The following is a 15,606-nucleotide window of genomic DNA, read 5'->3' as shown; positions in this document are numbered from 1 at the left end:
TTTAAAGTAAAGTTGTCACTTCCTCACCATCCCGCCTCCCGCTTCCAGCAGTGAGCTGCAGTCAGAATCCACTGATTATTGATCAGAGTGCCTCCACAGAGGCCACCCTCTCCGGGACCATGGTCACCTATCAAAATCACATGGTACTGACGCTCCGTACTGGGACAATCTCTACCTCCGATGATCCTCTTCTGCAGATCCAGCACCGAGCCCACCGTGACACCTGAAACACAAAGTCCTCCAGCAGGTGACTCTCAGTCAGAACAGGTTGTTGTAGAGAACAAGTCTAGAAAGGTATGAACACACATGTGAGCTGTGGCTGAAGTCCTATGGAACACAAGTACTACAGACTAGTACAGTCCATCTGAAGGCACATGAAGGGTTAAAGCCAGCAGCAGGTGATCACTCACCGGCCCACAGCAGAAGGAGAAGACCCGTCATGGCACCCATCTCTTCCAGTGACTGCCCTCCTGGTGGAACTGCTGCCTTTTTAAATGTGTTCCTCTGTCCTGTTGGCCGTCCAGCCACCAATCAGCTCATGAAGGTTCCCAACACAACCCCATTGGCTACTGAGGTCCACGCTGATGCAATGATGAGTTCTTTTTGGTGTGTGTGTGTGTAGGTGTGTGTGTGTGTGTGTGTATACGTGTGCTTGTAGGTGTATATGTATGTGTGCGTGCATGTGTGTTTGTGTGTGTGTATATGTGTGCGTGTAGGTGTATATGTGTGTGTGCGTGCATGTGTGTTTGTGTGTGTGTATATGTGTGTGTAGGTGTATGTGTGTTTGTGTGTGTGTGTATATGTGTGCGTGTATGTGTGTTTGTGTGTGTATATGTGTGCGTGTAGGTGTATATGTGTGTGTGCGTGCATGTGTGTTTGTGTGTGTGTATATGTGTGTGTGTAGGTGTATGTGTGTTTGTGTGTGTGTGTATATGTGTGCGTGTATGTGTGTTTGTGTGTGTATATGTGTGCGTGTAGGTGTATGTGTGTTTGTGTATGTGTGCGTGTAGGTGTTTGTGTGTGTGTATATGTGTGCGTGTAAGTGTATGTGTGTGTGTATGTGTGCGTGTAGGTGTTTGTGTGTGTGTATATGTGTGCGTGTAAGTGTGTGTGTGTGTATGTGTGTGCGTGTAGGTGTTTGTGTGTTTGTATATGTGTGCGTGTATGTGTGTTTGTGTGTGTGTACATGTGTGTGTGTGTGTGTAGGTGTATGTGTATATGTGTAGGTGTATGTGTGTGTGTTTGTGTGTGTATCTCATCTCTCATTCTGGATGCTTCCCCTCATCTTCCCCTCATCTTCCCCTCACAGCCTCCAGGACGTGTGGATTCTCTGGTACGTTATGTTTCATATCTGTCTGTTGAACCTTCGTGTCCTCGCTGCTCACTATTTTAATATTTAACACGCTTTTTATGACTTTATGGCAGTTAGAGAAATGTTCCGTTTCTTTATCCTAACGTCCATTCAAATGTCACGATCTCATCACGCCACTCCTCACGAGCCTCTGTGATCACACGTGTTCACCGAGCTGGCGTCCAGCAGGAACACGTATGATGTCATCGAGTTATGATCATAGTTCACTCACAGCTCACTGCTTTCTCAATGCACCATATTTACACCTGATGGCAAGCTTTGATCCGGCATGTGCACCTCCAGGTACACAGTGCAGTGATCATGAGTACTAGGCTTGTAGTAGTAGTAGTAGTAGTAGTAGTATTAGTAGTAGTAGTACTAGTACTAGTAGAGGTACTAAGAAACATTCCGTTGCAGAAAACCTCATGTTTGTTATTCTTGTGACTGGAAACTTTAACCCTCACGCTCCTCAACGCTCTGCTGGCGTCCACACCGAGGCTGTAAAGGAGGGATGAGGAGACAAGTGGTAAAGGAGGGATGAGGAGACAAGTGGTAAAGGAGGGACGAGGAGACAAGTGATATAGGAGGGATGAGGAGACAAGTGTTAAAGGAGGGATGAGGAGACAAGTGGTAAAGGAGGGATGAGGAGACAAGTGGTAAAGGAGGGATGAGGAGACAAGTGGTAAAGGAGGGATGAGGAGACAAGTGGTAAAGGAGGGATGAGGAGACAAGTGGTAAAGGAGGGACGAGGAGACAAGTGATATAGGAGGGATGAGGAGACAAGTGTTAAAGGAGGGATGAGGAGACAAGTGGTAAAGGAGGGATGAGGAGACAAGTGGTAAAGGAGGGATGAGGAGACAAGTGGTAAAGGAGGGATGAGGAGACAAGTGGTAAAGGAGGGATGAGGAGACAAGTGATAGACAGAAGATCAGAGGACCATTTATTGCAATCCATTTCTGGAGATATCTATAAAACAACCTCCACAACAACATGTCATCTCTTTGCTTCTGTGCCACAAGGAACTTTCAGAGGCTCCCGGAAAGTCAATATGTCAAAATATGATGCGTCCAGAAGCAAAAGATTCAAACGACACCAAACAACAAAACAAATAGTGGAAGCCCACAGACAGTTGGTTGATTATTGGAGCCAATTTCTTCTCAATAAAATGTTTTATTGTGTAGAAAACAAGTGTAGACAAGTACATGAACACATATAGGACCGTAAGACAGGCAAAATGTATAGAGATGTGTGTGTGCGTGTGTATGTGTGTGTGTGTGTGTGTGTGTGTGTGTGTGTGAGGACAGTGGTGCAGCCATGTGTGGAGGTGGTTGTTGTGTGCATCAGATATGGTTTGGTGTGTGTGAAGAATAAGTCTGAGAGATTAATTTTAATGGAAAGCATTCATGATAGCGGTGTGAAATAAAAGAATAAAAGAGGGGAGCAAAAGCCTTTTAACTGCCACCAGAACTCCTTTACAATGCAAACGGTGACATGAATGCAAATAGTTCTAAATGTTATCTACAAACCAGGCGGGGGTGTAAAAGACACAATGCAGGGTTGACGGCAGGCAACTGGACCCTAAATGTCTCGTAGGTGTGAATGGTTGTGTGTCTTTATATGAGCCCTGAGATAAACTGGACACCTGTCCAGGTGAACCCTGCCTTAAATGTCAGCTGGGACGTACGTACTTACATAATAAGGCATTATTACACAAACCCCGAGCGTGTCTTCACTATAGTGCTTCTGTGCTTTGAGTTACACATATCTCCTGTGCTGTGAAGAGCGTAGACTGTATATAAAGATGGAAGTGTGTGTGTGTGTGTGTGTGTGTATATAAAGCTGTTAAATGTGACTCATTTAGCTACTAGCTAGCTAATAACACCGTGCTTTCATGCTACACTGGTTACAGAAAATGAGTTGAACAGAGTTGTCGCTCATCTTGTGATTTTAATGTGCATCCTGACGAGAGAGCGTGGATGAAGCATTCGGTTGTTGACTTTGAATCATTTAGCGGCTGGCTTGTTAGCCAGCTAGCTTTCTAGTTCCAGTTGCATGCTACATGAGTGGCCCTGGTTCTGTTGAGCAAAGCCAATCTAAGTGTCTTAAAGCTGCATTCTCGTTTAATTATTGCGTTATATTTACCTCTATAGACATATATGCGGATTGGGATGACGATTTCATTAGGGCCGGACTGGAATCGCTCAGCGAAGCGTGTGAGACGGGGGTCGACTCCTCTGGTTGTATAGAAGTCTATGCTTCATGTGTTAAAGTGAAGGAAAACATTTATTTATTTAGATAAATGTTTATTCCGACTTGATCCCGTCTTGCTCTGACAGCGTGCACACGTGGTCAACAATAATCTCACGAGAGCGAGGCGGCCGCAGGTTTTAAAGCCAGGCGCCGCAGTAGCTCTCCACGGACTGCGTGGCCCAGTGCATGATGGGAATCAGAGAGCTGATTGGCTCTTAGATCCGACAGCAAACACCACTTGTTGTAGAAAATCCTTATTTTATGTGTAGTTGTAATACTTAACGCTCGATTGTTGACTATTAATCTCATGTTTAACCTAAAGACATATCTTGTGCGGTTGATAATAACTTGCGGTTGATAATCAAAGTATGCCAGTGGTACTTCCTCCCTCTCATGTCATTACAGTAGAGAGAAACCTTATGAGTATGTTGATATATCTGGCTCCACTTTCAGTTCTTTTAACTCCCAAAGCGGAACACAAATAACTTCCTGATTGCACAGGCTGTGTGGCCCAAACATTATCATTGTATCTTTATGCGTTCAGTCATTTTTACATTGTTGCAAGAAAAAGAAAAAACGTTGTCATTGCAAATGAGATTGGTGCGCAGTTGCAGCTGAGACACCTCTACAGCCGGCAGCCGTTGACGGACAGTTCAGATGCGGCATCTTGCAGGCTCTTGCATTTAGCTTGCAGGCTGGGACTGCTGGAGCACTCTTCTGGTGAAGGCCAGCGCTCCACCCAGGAGTCCTTTCCTAACATGTACATGAATCTGGTAGACAGGGAGGGAAAAGAGAAGAGTTTAGACTATGTCAGTTGAATTTTCTTGTTTAAGAAGTCAAATATACGTTCCTCCTGTATACCTGTCTACCATGAATTTCTTATATTTCACAATTATTTGTTGTATTTTAACTTATATTGTATGAGTTTAAACGGAGCTCAAGGTTGAGATCTCACACTTTCATTTCCTCTCATTAATTGTTGTGCATATGATAATAAATAAATAAAAACTTGATTGATTATCAGCTGGGATCTTTCTTTTGACGAGGAAAATCAAACCTCAGTTTGTGAAACAAACATGTCTGTCCAGTACAGTGACCAGTAAATTCATTTTGATGACTTTGATTGATATACTGGTGTCGTGTCTTGTTCTTGTAAACAGCCAACAGTTTACTGCAAAAATCCCACTTTCTCTACTTTAGTAGTTTATATACATTATCAGACTGCTTATTAGAACATTCTAATAATTATGGAGCCGGGGGTTAGGGTTATATTCAGAGAACAGAACTCAAACAATTCATACGAGGAAAAATACATATGTAGTCTCTTAAGATTATAAATTCTGGGTTATTTTATGAAAGTAAGAAATAAAGCACTCAATGGCTCACGTTATCGCAGAGTTTAACGGCAGAGTTTAACGGCAGAGTTTAACGGCAGCGTTTAAGCCAACCTTGTAAAGTGAGGCGATGGGGTTCCTTGAAAAAAACTATTTTTAACAATTTTCTTTTTCCTTCCTCTATGATTCATAGATATTTGTAAGAATCTACAATGACCTAAATTCACAGTTGTAATGAAATGTGATTACTTTAAATATTATAGACACATTTTCTATAGACAGAACCTCAAACTGTCTGTTGTACTGGAAGTATCGTAACAAGTATATTCGTTCGGTTCTTGCTCTTCTTACCTGTTGGTGTCAGCGTCAATGTTCCACTGGTCCTCTTTGGGGCCGATGATGAGGTACTGGGAGCCCTGCTGCAGGACCAGTCCATCTCTGCAGCCTGCGTGAGACATGAAAAACCTCCTCTGGCCCACTTCAACTCCTGCCTCCACGCCTTCAGATTCAGAAAACATATATAGCTGCATTATATTGAATAAGTCAATAAAAGAACTTCAAATCCATCAAATGTGAATACAGAGACATCTGTTATTTTGATAAGATCCTGGGCTGTTACAAAGTTATTTGTTCTTGATCATGAGGCCTTAAGTATTTTACTTATCGTCACCTTCCTAAAAGGTGGCAACATTTTTGGCAAAAATGATTTTCTTGCCTAAATCATCTCCTCATGATACTGGCCACCTCTGGTAAAATCGCCTACATCCTCAGTTGAACAGATCATGCGATCCTACCCCTGTAGTATAACGGCTTATGTCAAAAGTGTCAAAAGACAATGTGACTTAGGCAATTTTACAAGCTTTTCAAGATGGCATTTTGAAGCTAGCATTTAAGCTAGCAATTTAGTTAGCATTTTTGTCAATGAAAATCTCACTCAAACATAATATTAGTAATCATAACATAATTTGACCGGTATTATTACATTTGGTCAAGTTGCTTGTGTTTTCTGAAAAACCTGAAAAAATTACTTGGGCCATTATTTTAGGAAGGTGACTTTATGAGTCTCCTACTCGTTGGTTTTTAAATTAATTAACAATCCTCTATTTAAAAAAAGAGCTGATCATAAAAGACACAAGCCATTGCTTTGACTCACCCAGTTTGATAACTTGTGTGATCTCCATCTCATATTTGTCGTAGTAACTCTGGCTGACATTCAGCACCTTCACCTGGAAAACTGAAGCACAACAAAACCGATGTCAGTGCCATGACACGTGTTGGTCATGTTCACAGTCCAGAGAGGATTCATCCTGATTATTTTTGCCCCTGACTTTTCTTACTCTTCTCCACAATAAATAACTCATCCTAATAGGCACATTTGTTTAAATATTGTTAATTGCTAACGATCCCTTTCTCTGAATGTTGTTCCATATGAATTGCATTTAATAAATTTCATGTTATCCCCAAATTTATGTTTCCAAATAACAGTTTAATTTCATAGCAAAGATTTTGAAATATATATATATATATATATATATATATATACATATATATATATATATATATATATATATATATATATATATATATATATATATATATATATATATATTTACACACAAACATATAAATACACGTTCATACACAAGAATGTTAAACCTTTCAAATAGAACCACAGGCTACAAACTAGGAGCCCAATATGTGTGGAACCGTTGTTATTGATCGCAATAAGTTTATGATGAGTGAATATTGGTAACTAAGATGGAGTACATTCAGCCAGTGGTGGCCGTCAGGGCCAGCTAAGCCTTCTCCGCTGGCCTAAACAGAATCACAAAGTTATAGCTATTTTATAATTGAATTGTTTTTCACAAATACACTACATGTATTACAATTATTTTTCCCTATTAGCTTATTGTCTCATTGCACAGCTCCTGTCTTCCTCTGTTCCTCTGCTTCAACTGCAGCTTTTTTTTAAGGAGAGCTCATATCCAATCAGATTACACCTCTATGTCTCTATGGAAGAACTCTCGCCCGAGGCCTTCAAGCTGGCCTTCTAGATTAAAGTACATGGGGACGTTATCGTCGATTGTCATAGACTTCAACCAATCAGATCTTCAGTTTGACAAACTGGCCGTGTTCTTTGACGTGCCAGGGCCACCGAACTGGCCTGGAAGTACGTCACCATTCAAATGCGCTGTGTTTGATCAGTGGCCGTGGCTGCAACACGACACCGAAGAACGGCAGCACACTTGCAAGCCACTGTGCTCTTGGTTTGCAGAGATCCGAGTGAATTTTCCGATCAACAAACAAGTTTGCAGTTTGAAAAAGTTAAGAAGAATAGGGAAATACTGAAAAGACAGCTAGATTTTGTTATCGTTTTGGGTAAACAGAAGCTCTCATTCAGGGTACACGACGAACGTAAAGAGTCTACAAATAAGGGGAACTATGTGGAGCAACCGTAAAATGTGGGTTATAAGCGGCTGATTTGTGGATTTTTCCGATTCTAAATTTAGCAGCAGTTGCAGAGACAAGGATAAACTCAGCAGCAGCACCCTGAATATGCACACTCCGGTACAGTAGGTGGTGGTATTCACCTAGTCAAGTAGGTTGCGACCCGCCTTTCAAACTTAAAGAAGAAGAAGAAGCAGCGCATCTCACCCTGCTTGGCCACCCGAGGAGGCGCAATGGAAAGCAGGTCTGCGCTACAGGCCAGCGCTAGATCGCTGTTAGCTCGCGAGCTACCGATGTGGAGGTGGTGCCAGAGGCGTATAAAAGGGTGCACTGTATAACCCGCATTTTACGGTACTTTCCTTTGTGTGCGGTGTTTTAGTGCCGCAGTTTTGTAGGATTGTTTTGTCATGTTTTGTTATAAATAAATATGACCGGTTCTAGTGAATTTGTTCTTGTCGTTGTGTTAATTACGCTGATGTGGACTACATGCATTATCCATTAATGACGCAGCATCCCGTCATGCGTGTGTTTATGTATTGTTTATGTCATGTATTGTGTTTATGTCACTCTGCAGTGTATTTGTAGGTGTTGCGCTTCATGTAACATTTTATTTCACTTGTCAAATGTTGCAATGTTATGCAAATATGAGGTGTTTACACGAAACAAATAATAAATATAATAAAAAAATAACAAGTAATCTGTAGCTGTGTGGTAATCACCTCATGTAGCATCATGAGGTGATTAGGTTGTTCAGTTGTAGTAGAGATGGCGCTGAAGGCACAGGTAGAAAATGCACGGCCCGCCACTGCATTCAGCATATATATAGCATGACAATGGAGCTTAAATGGTCATTTTATTTAAAAACATTGGGGATGTTTTGTCCACTCATACTGGAATATTGTTATGGTATTTGACTGGAAAATAACTCAATGAAGAATATGAGACTTGTGTATCGTACCGTGGTGTAAACTCCTGCATGCAAACGTCTCTCTTTCTTTGTCGGGGACGTTTTCACTGTCGCTTCTGGAGACACAGCAGTCACCTGGAGAGCGTGAACGAATACAACCCAAAATAATAACCAGAAATACAAACATGTGGACTATTGCCTTGTTGCTGACACGTGTGCGCTTTTACCCTGCGTGCAGCGGCAGACGTGGTCCCTGCAGATCTGAGTGAGCTCCTCTTTGTCCTCCTTGGGAGAGTAGGTGTGACTGCATCGGTGATCTGTGAGAGAGAGAGAGAGAGAGAGAGAGAGAGAGAGAGAGAGAGAGAGAGAGAAAAAGCAGGTATGCAACACCTGTCACTAAAAGTTTTTAAGAATTATTATTACAGTAAACAAACTGTACGTGTGCGGGAAGGACCGAACCTGCCATGTATTTAGTCTCAGGCAGGGTTTTTCTCTGATGTTTTGTCAGTGAGCTATGTCTTACATGTGGTGGTCACACTGTGTTTGTCCTACCTGGGTTGTAATACTCATAGACGGTGACCGAGGACGGCTGGAGGAGGCCGACTTTGAAGTTCTGCTGCAGCCTGAAGATCAGGATCTCTGGCTCTACGTGAGACACCTGGGAGGAGGACAGGGGAGGACAATTTATTCCAGCAACCGTGAAGAGGAACAAACATTACAGACAGGAGTAACAAGCGCTGGGTTTTACTGTCAATGTTTTACCTTGAACAGGTGGACGATCAGAGAGCCTCTGTCACTCAGGTTATCAACAATCTGGAAGTTACTGATGTAACTGTCCACTGAGTTCAACAGCTGGACAAACACACACATAAACACAGAATCAGTTACGATGTAGAAAACCTTTCATTAATCTGAGAGGGAGCAATTGGGATGTGGGCTTCTATTCTATAAGGGAAGGAAACAAACACACAGATAAATCAGGTCTTTTCTCATATGCAGAGGCCAATTACCATCTCCAGGTCGGAGTTGACTGGGGTGAAGCCGGTGGGCAGACTGATGTCCAGAACCACCATGCGGACATCTCTGGGTCCTAAAGCCCTGTGGGGAGGGAAGAGACCAGTACTGAGAAAACATACTTCAGCTTTTTATTTAAAAACTGCAAGATAGGCTACATTTTTTTATAAAAGTGAAAAAGGATGAAGGCAATAACTCACCTCACTTTGATGGTAAACTGGTAGGATTTTACTACATCAGCTGGGGGCGTTTCTGTTATGGGACAGAAACAAAGCATTTCTTAATGTTCTGAGGTTCGGTTGCGTTTGCTTTGGCATTAAATATATATATCGTAATATATTATATTTAGTTGTGCAACAGTACGATAATATATTTGACTAATGGTGATATCATAATTCATAGAAAGTAATTGAAGATTGTTTTCTTCTGCCTCTTTATATATATTTAACCATTGTTATAAAAAGTGCTTCATGAATAATGTTTACTTCATTTATTTGGAAATATTTTAAATATTAAGCTTTAAATTATTTGTGATAGTGGCATTGAATCATTAAACATTATAAATATCAATAAAAGGTCAAACATTTTAGGCTATGTTATCTTTATGTCATGGTAGATGTTTTAAGCTTTTTACTGTGTTATGTCATGTTTTAATTACAACATGTTTGATGCTGTTTGTTTCCAATATATAAAGGAATTGGAAGAGTCCAGAGATACATCATTCATATATTATAAGATAGTGTAATGCCGTGTTCACACCAAAAGAGTTGCGAATTTTCTCCTGAGTTTACTCGCTCGACTTGATGTGGTTAATTCACTTTTTCGGAACCATTCGCTGTGGAAAGGGGGCGGGGTCTGTGAAAACATTTACTATTTCCGCCATTCACCATTGAAATAACCACTAGTTCTGCTTTATAGTTGTTGAGGAAGTGGGGACATCAAACGCCCCTGTGTCGGGGTTCATAATATTATCCGTAGCCGCACACAGCGCCGACTCCTCCAGGACGAGTGTCTGAATAAAGCCGCTTCCAGCGCTCCTTCAGCGGACCAGAAGTTTGATTCAGTAGCGGAAGGACGGTGGTGATGCCGTGGAGCTTCTCAACGGCGATTGGCTTTCGCAACTCCACGTTGGGCAAATTATTCGCTAGAGTTGAAATATTTCAACGCCAGCAAAAAGGCGGATTTGCGACGCCTTTTCGCCTCTATCGCGCTGCCCGGCGAAAAATTCGCTTTTGCGCAACCATTCGCGTCTGTGCATTGACTTAACATGTAATCTACGAATATTTCGCAACTCTTTTGGTGTGAAGACGGCATTAGAACTTGAGTTACCGCTGGATTCTTCAATAGTGACGTTGAGCTCAAAGTCCTTGCAGGGCATTTTCTCATCCACCTCATGCAGCTGGTTGTAATAGGTCACAACCTTGGGTCAAAGTTCAAGTAACAGGAAGTGACACCACATCCAAAAAAGAAGAGAGACAAGAAACAATTTAGTCAAAATAAAAACCTTGCACTCCATAAACCACTTACAACAACTTCCTGCTGTATTTCTGTGTATGTTTTAAATGTGTTTCACCATCTTGAATGATACCAATCTTCAGTGGCAAAGTCAGACATGTGATCCTATCATTCCATTCATGCATGTGTTTATATTTATATTTGTGAAAAACTGAAGTTTTTTTGTTGCTGCACTAAAAGTGTTATAGTACCTCCAGTATTCCCTGACCGTTCCCTCGAGCCTCCACTTCCAAATCAACATTAGCAGGCAACTGCGGAGCAAAAGCACCAGAGAAGAAGTCATGTTGTGGTAAGATCATAGAAAAAGATTAGGAGTAGAACTTGAGCTCAAATTCAGGTCAATGTAGCAGGATGGTCAGAGTGACGGCCATTTTTATTTTTATTTGTACCATTGCCATTGCGACCGTTGTAGCCGGCGGGACGTGTAAAACAACAGCGTCAGCATCTTGGTTTTGTTTATGGTCTCAATCTCTAGTTTCAAGTCTTCAATACAGCATGATGTTCATTTAGTAAACTATGGTCATTTAGATTCAAATAGACCATAAAGCAGGGGATGCTTTAGGGCGGGTCTTCCTTGTGATTGACAGGTTGCTACAATGGAGTTGTCCGTGTTTTAGTCTTACAACTTTAACCCTTTCAAACGGTGTTTTCACTTCATGAAAGTTAACTGCATTGGCACATACAATGTAATTTAGTTGTTCTTAGCTCCACCCTCTCCTGTCACCTTTGGTTGCAAAAACCAACATGGCTACTACCAAAACACCGGAAGGGAAGGCTTCAAAATGGCAGCCCACAAACCAATTGGTTACGTCACAGGAACTACGTCCACTTTTTACACACGGTCTCCAATTTGTACTCGTCAAATGACCACAACAAACAATTCCATGTCCGATCTACTCTGATTCTATCTTTATGGGTAAAATACAATAAAAATACACTTCCTGCAGAAACATCCTCCAAACTCACTGATTTATGTTATGAAGGTTCTGAACGTCAAGTGAAAAACATCATGATACACTCCCAGTGTCTCTGACTGATGATTTTACATACACCCTGTTTTTTACTTCTAGTTTCACTTCCCTCACCCTGGAGGACCGAGCCACGTAGGCGGTCTCGGGGTTGAAATGGTAGCGGATGTCGCTGCGTCCGGTCATCCTGACATCCACATTCAGACTGAGGTCATCAGGAGGAGGTTTGTTTATTAAGTACTCTGACAGCGCCTGAAGCACCACCATGGTGGACTGAGGAGGGAAGCAGAGCACCGATAAGAAAGATTGAAGCACATTTTATTTAATTCAAGATGTTTACTTTTAGATACAATCTGACAAAATGTCAGATTATTGTGGAGAGAAAATGTGAAGGAAACATTCAAGGCCCTCAAGAAATGTGTCAACTATTAGATACATTGCTTCACAGTTTGGACCAGGGAAGCTGTTCCATTAATACGTTTTGTACATTGCGGGCAATGGGGCAAAGCTCTGCTTTATGGCAATTGTGGATTTGACCTGATTCATATTTTTCAGTTATGTTGTTTATTGAATTTAGCCAAATTATTTTGAAAAGATTCATCTTGGGTGAACTATTTTGGCTTCAACTGTAAGATACATTGCTGTTAAAAAAAAGATCACAAACCCTAGATTTTGATGACAGCATCAAAACATTGACTTAACTCTGAAGTCAGTGCTAAACTTGTAAGATGCAGTTGAAAAGTCAGAAAGTAGTAAGTGGACCTTTATTAGGTTGTTTTTGTTTTAGACAGGGGATGATTCAACTATGTTGGGTATTTTGTAGGATGTAGTTTGCTGCTGTTATGGTGGCATTTCAGTTTTTTTGCTGGGCCTCATTGATATAAATGGTGGGCTAAATAAAACACCTGTCAGTTAGTGCACTAATCAGAGCCTGGAGCGGTCACCGGACTCGCCCTGCCGTTACCTGAGTGGAGCCGAAGCCGCCTCCTCTTCTCCGCTGGCTGTTCAGCCATTTGAACGGCGCCGCGGCTTCCTCCATGTGCCCCAACCTGACCAGAGCCAGCAGGGCGTAGCCGGTCGCCTCCAAGGTGAACAAGGTGTTCTGTGTGTCGGGCCAGTGGCTGCCACCTGGAGGAGAGGAAACAGTAAAGGAGGAAGGGGAAATATAAGCACTGATAAGTCTGCTTTAAAGGCATAGTTAGGATTATTTGAAGAGGGGTTGTATGAGGTTCTTCTGTGTTAGATGGAGTTTGGAGAAACAGACAGGGGAACCAGCACTGGAGCTAAGCAATGTACTGCTGTGGAGGGAAGCAGCAGCAAAACATATCTGACAAAAGCAGACCAAAGGAGTTGCTGGTCTTCTGCTGCCTCAATCGGTTAGTTTGTTTGTGTGACTTTGGTGTTTTAAAGACATAGTTCGGATTCACTAAAGTCACACAATAACACAAAGAAATAAATCGATGGAGGCAGCATTAGACCATAAACTTCTTTGTTCTGCAAGATATAATTTCACAACATTCAAAGGTTGAAAAACATTCAAACAATCCCTCAGATTTGACAGAGAAATAAGTAACTTGATGTTTTTCTAGGTACAAATGAAACAGGGCTGAGTGTATGAGGAACCTGGAGCTGCAGCTCTGAGTAAAGATGGTGTCGGGTCGTAGGGTTGCGCTTTCCCCAGCAGAGCCAGCGCGTACGAGGCGATGGCCACGGTGTACGGTCTCCTCCCCGTCATCACCAGCGCTTTCTTCAAGTATTCAGCTGTCTTACGAGTAACCACCTGGAGCAGGCACATGTGGTAGAAACATGTATTCAGTACAACTACTGATTGTAAACCTGATCGTTATGACAATGAGGTTTTAAAAAGAAAAGCCTCTTCAGGCAGAAAACACCCGTTAACTGACGTGAAATGTACCTCTACGTTTGGACCAGTGCAGCTGATCCCGGCCTGCTTGGCCTCAGCGAGCGCTATGAGGACGAAGGCTGTCAGGGTTGTCTCGGGGTCGTCACCACGGAGACCGCCCTGGAGACACAAACAAGAAGTTTGTATTAATGTCTCGAATACTTGGAAAGAACAATGTCCACCTTTGGAAAAAGATAACCAGTTCATTCTGAATAATAGTTTTTATTCCCCAAGTTCCCCAAAGAGTCTTACAAAAGATAACTAAAAGACTGTCCGTGTGGCTGCATTGCATTCTGGGCAATTAAAACAGAATGCGAAATGTTTCTCTCGAGCTCTAGAAAGAAGTTTTTTGCACAAAAGGCATCTGCTGTCAAACCAAAACTGGGCTTAAAATTCATCTTTTAAGTGATTTAAAAGTGGATTAATTGATTTAAGTGAATTTAAAGGTCAACAAAAATGAAGAACCACATGAAAGGAAGGGATTAGCTGAGATATAGTGTGTTTTTTTAAGTCTCACCGTCATGGTAGTGCTGTAAACTGGGTTGCTTTCCACAAAGTTGCCCCTGTGACGCTGATGTTTCTTCATCAAAAGGTAGATCAGAGGGTCGCACACGTGCCGCTCATCGATGGGGATGATGGAGTAAGCCATGGAGAAAACTTTCACCACGTACGCCGTGATCCTGACAATCAAGCCAACTGTGATTAGAACTACATCTGATCACTTTTAAAAATGTAACACAATGTATGTAACAGGTTTAGTGATGACAACTTGAACACTGGTATCAACACATTCTGACTTTATTCACTATATTTTCATTTCATTTCAGAATGTGTGACAGAAAAAATGTGTTTGCGTGCACAAATTCCTCCCACATGTTATATTGGTTCTCTTAAAATGTTCATGTTTTTTCTTGGAAATTAATAATAATAATGCATTTAATTTATATAGTGCTTTTCATGGTACTAAAAGACACTTTACACAAAATTACAATGTCCTAAAAATTATGTAATAAAATTGGCACATAGATTTTAATTAAATTTGTAAAACATAACATGTTGAGAGTACCATGTACTTGCACCTTCCTTCTTGTAGGGGGGGTAGGAGCCATCACTCTTTCTGTATGCCAGCTGGTTATCATAGCCTGAAAAGAACAAGAAATACAGATGACATAAGAAGGAAAAGAAGACACACCTTCATTTACTCATAATGTAAACAGGGCTCCACGAATCGCCACCTTAACGTGGTGGAGGAGTTTGCGTGGCTCAGTGATCCTGGGAGCTATGTTGTCTGGGGCACAGCTCCTGGTAGGGTCTCCCAAGGCAAACAGGTCTTGGGGAAGAACCCAGACTAAGAGCGGTTCAAAAAACCCTGATGTATAGCAGCCCACGGTCTGAAGTTACCTCGACCCGGACAAGGGAAACCGGGGCACCCTCCCGGAGCCAGACCCAGGAGGGGCGCTCTCAAGTGAGCATCTGGTTGTCGGACCTTCGTCAAAGGAGTCTCCAGTTCTCCTGGGAGACTTCAGCGCTCATGTGGGCAATGACAGAGAAACCTAGCGGGGGGTGATTGGGAAGAACAGCTTGCCCGATCTGAACCCAAGTGGTGTCTTGCTTTTGGACTTCTGTGCTAGCCACGGTTTGACCAAAACGAACACCATGTTCGAACATAAGGTGGCTCATAAGTGTACCTGGTACGAGAACACCATAGGCCGGAGATCAATGATCGACTTTGTATCATCTGATCTGCGGACGTATGTCTTGGACGCTCAGGGGGAAAAGAGGAGAGGAGCTGTCAACAGATCACCACCTGGTGGTGAGCTGGATCAGATGGAGGGGGAGCCGGCTGGAAAGACCTGGCAAGCCCAAACGTGTAGTGAGGGTGAACTGGGAACGTTTGGCAGAGGATCCTGTCCAGG

General features: G+C 42.2%; 1 protein-coding gene across 1 annotated transcript in view; it reads right to left on the bottom strand.

Moving 5' to 3' along the window:
• Positions 1-4,226: 4,226 nt before the first annotated feature.
• The window catches only part of LOC306738071 (complement C3-like), a gene marked incomplete at both ends in the record, with an annotated part of 28,818 nt that continues 17,438 nt past the window's right edge, over positions 4,227-15,606 (bottom strand). Inside the window, 17 exons of the mRNA XM_079219899.1 lie at positions 4,227-4,371; positions 5,287-5,434; positions 6,089-6,169; positions 8,342-8,425; positions 8,518-8,607; positions 8,843-8,948; positions 9,053-9,142; positions 9,301-9,388; positions 9,505-9,556; positions 10,634-10,724; positions 11,011-11,070; positions 11,905-12,060; positions 12,752-12,915; positions 13,411-13,567; positions 13,703-13,810; positions 14,208-14,370; positions 14,757-14,832. Of these exons, the coding sequence (XP_079076025.1) occupies positions 4,227-4,371; positions 5,287-5,434; positions 6,089-6,169; positions 8,342-8,425; positions 8,518-8,607; positions 8,843-8,948; positions 9,053-9,142; positions 9,301-9,388; positions 9,505-9,556; positions 10,634-10,724; positions 11,011-11,070; positions 11,905-12,060; positions 12,752-12,915; positions 13,411-13,567; positions 13,703-13,810; positions 14,208-14,370; positions 14,757-14,832 (1,859 nt within the window). The remainder of the gene's footprint in view (positions 4,372-5,286; positions 5,435-6,088; positions 6,170-8,341; positions 8,426-8,517; positions 8,608-8,842; positions 8,949-9,052; positions 9,143-9,300; positions 9,389-9,504; positions 9,557-10,633; positions 10,725-11,010; positions 11,071-11,904; positions 12,061-12,751; positions 12,916-13,410; positions 13,568-13,702; positions 13,811-14,207; positions 14,371-14,756; positions 14,833-15,606) is intronic.

Source organism: Taurulus bubalis (genome assembly GCF_910589615.1).
Source record: "Taurulus bubalis genome assembly, chromosome: 6".
NCBI lineage: Eukaryota > Metazoa > Chordata > Actinopteri > Perciformes > Cottidae > Taurulus > Taurulus bubalis.
This window is presented reverse-complemented; position numbering and strand designations above follow the sequence as displayed.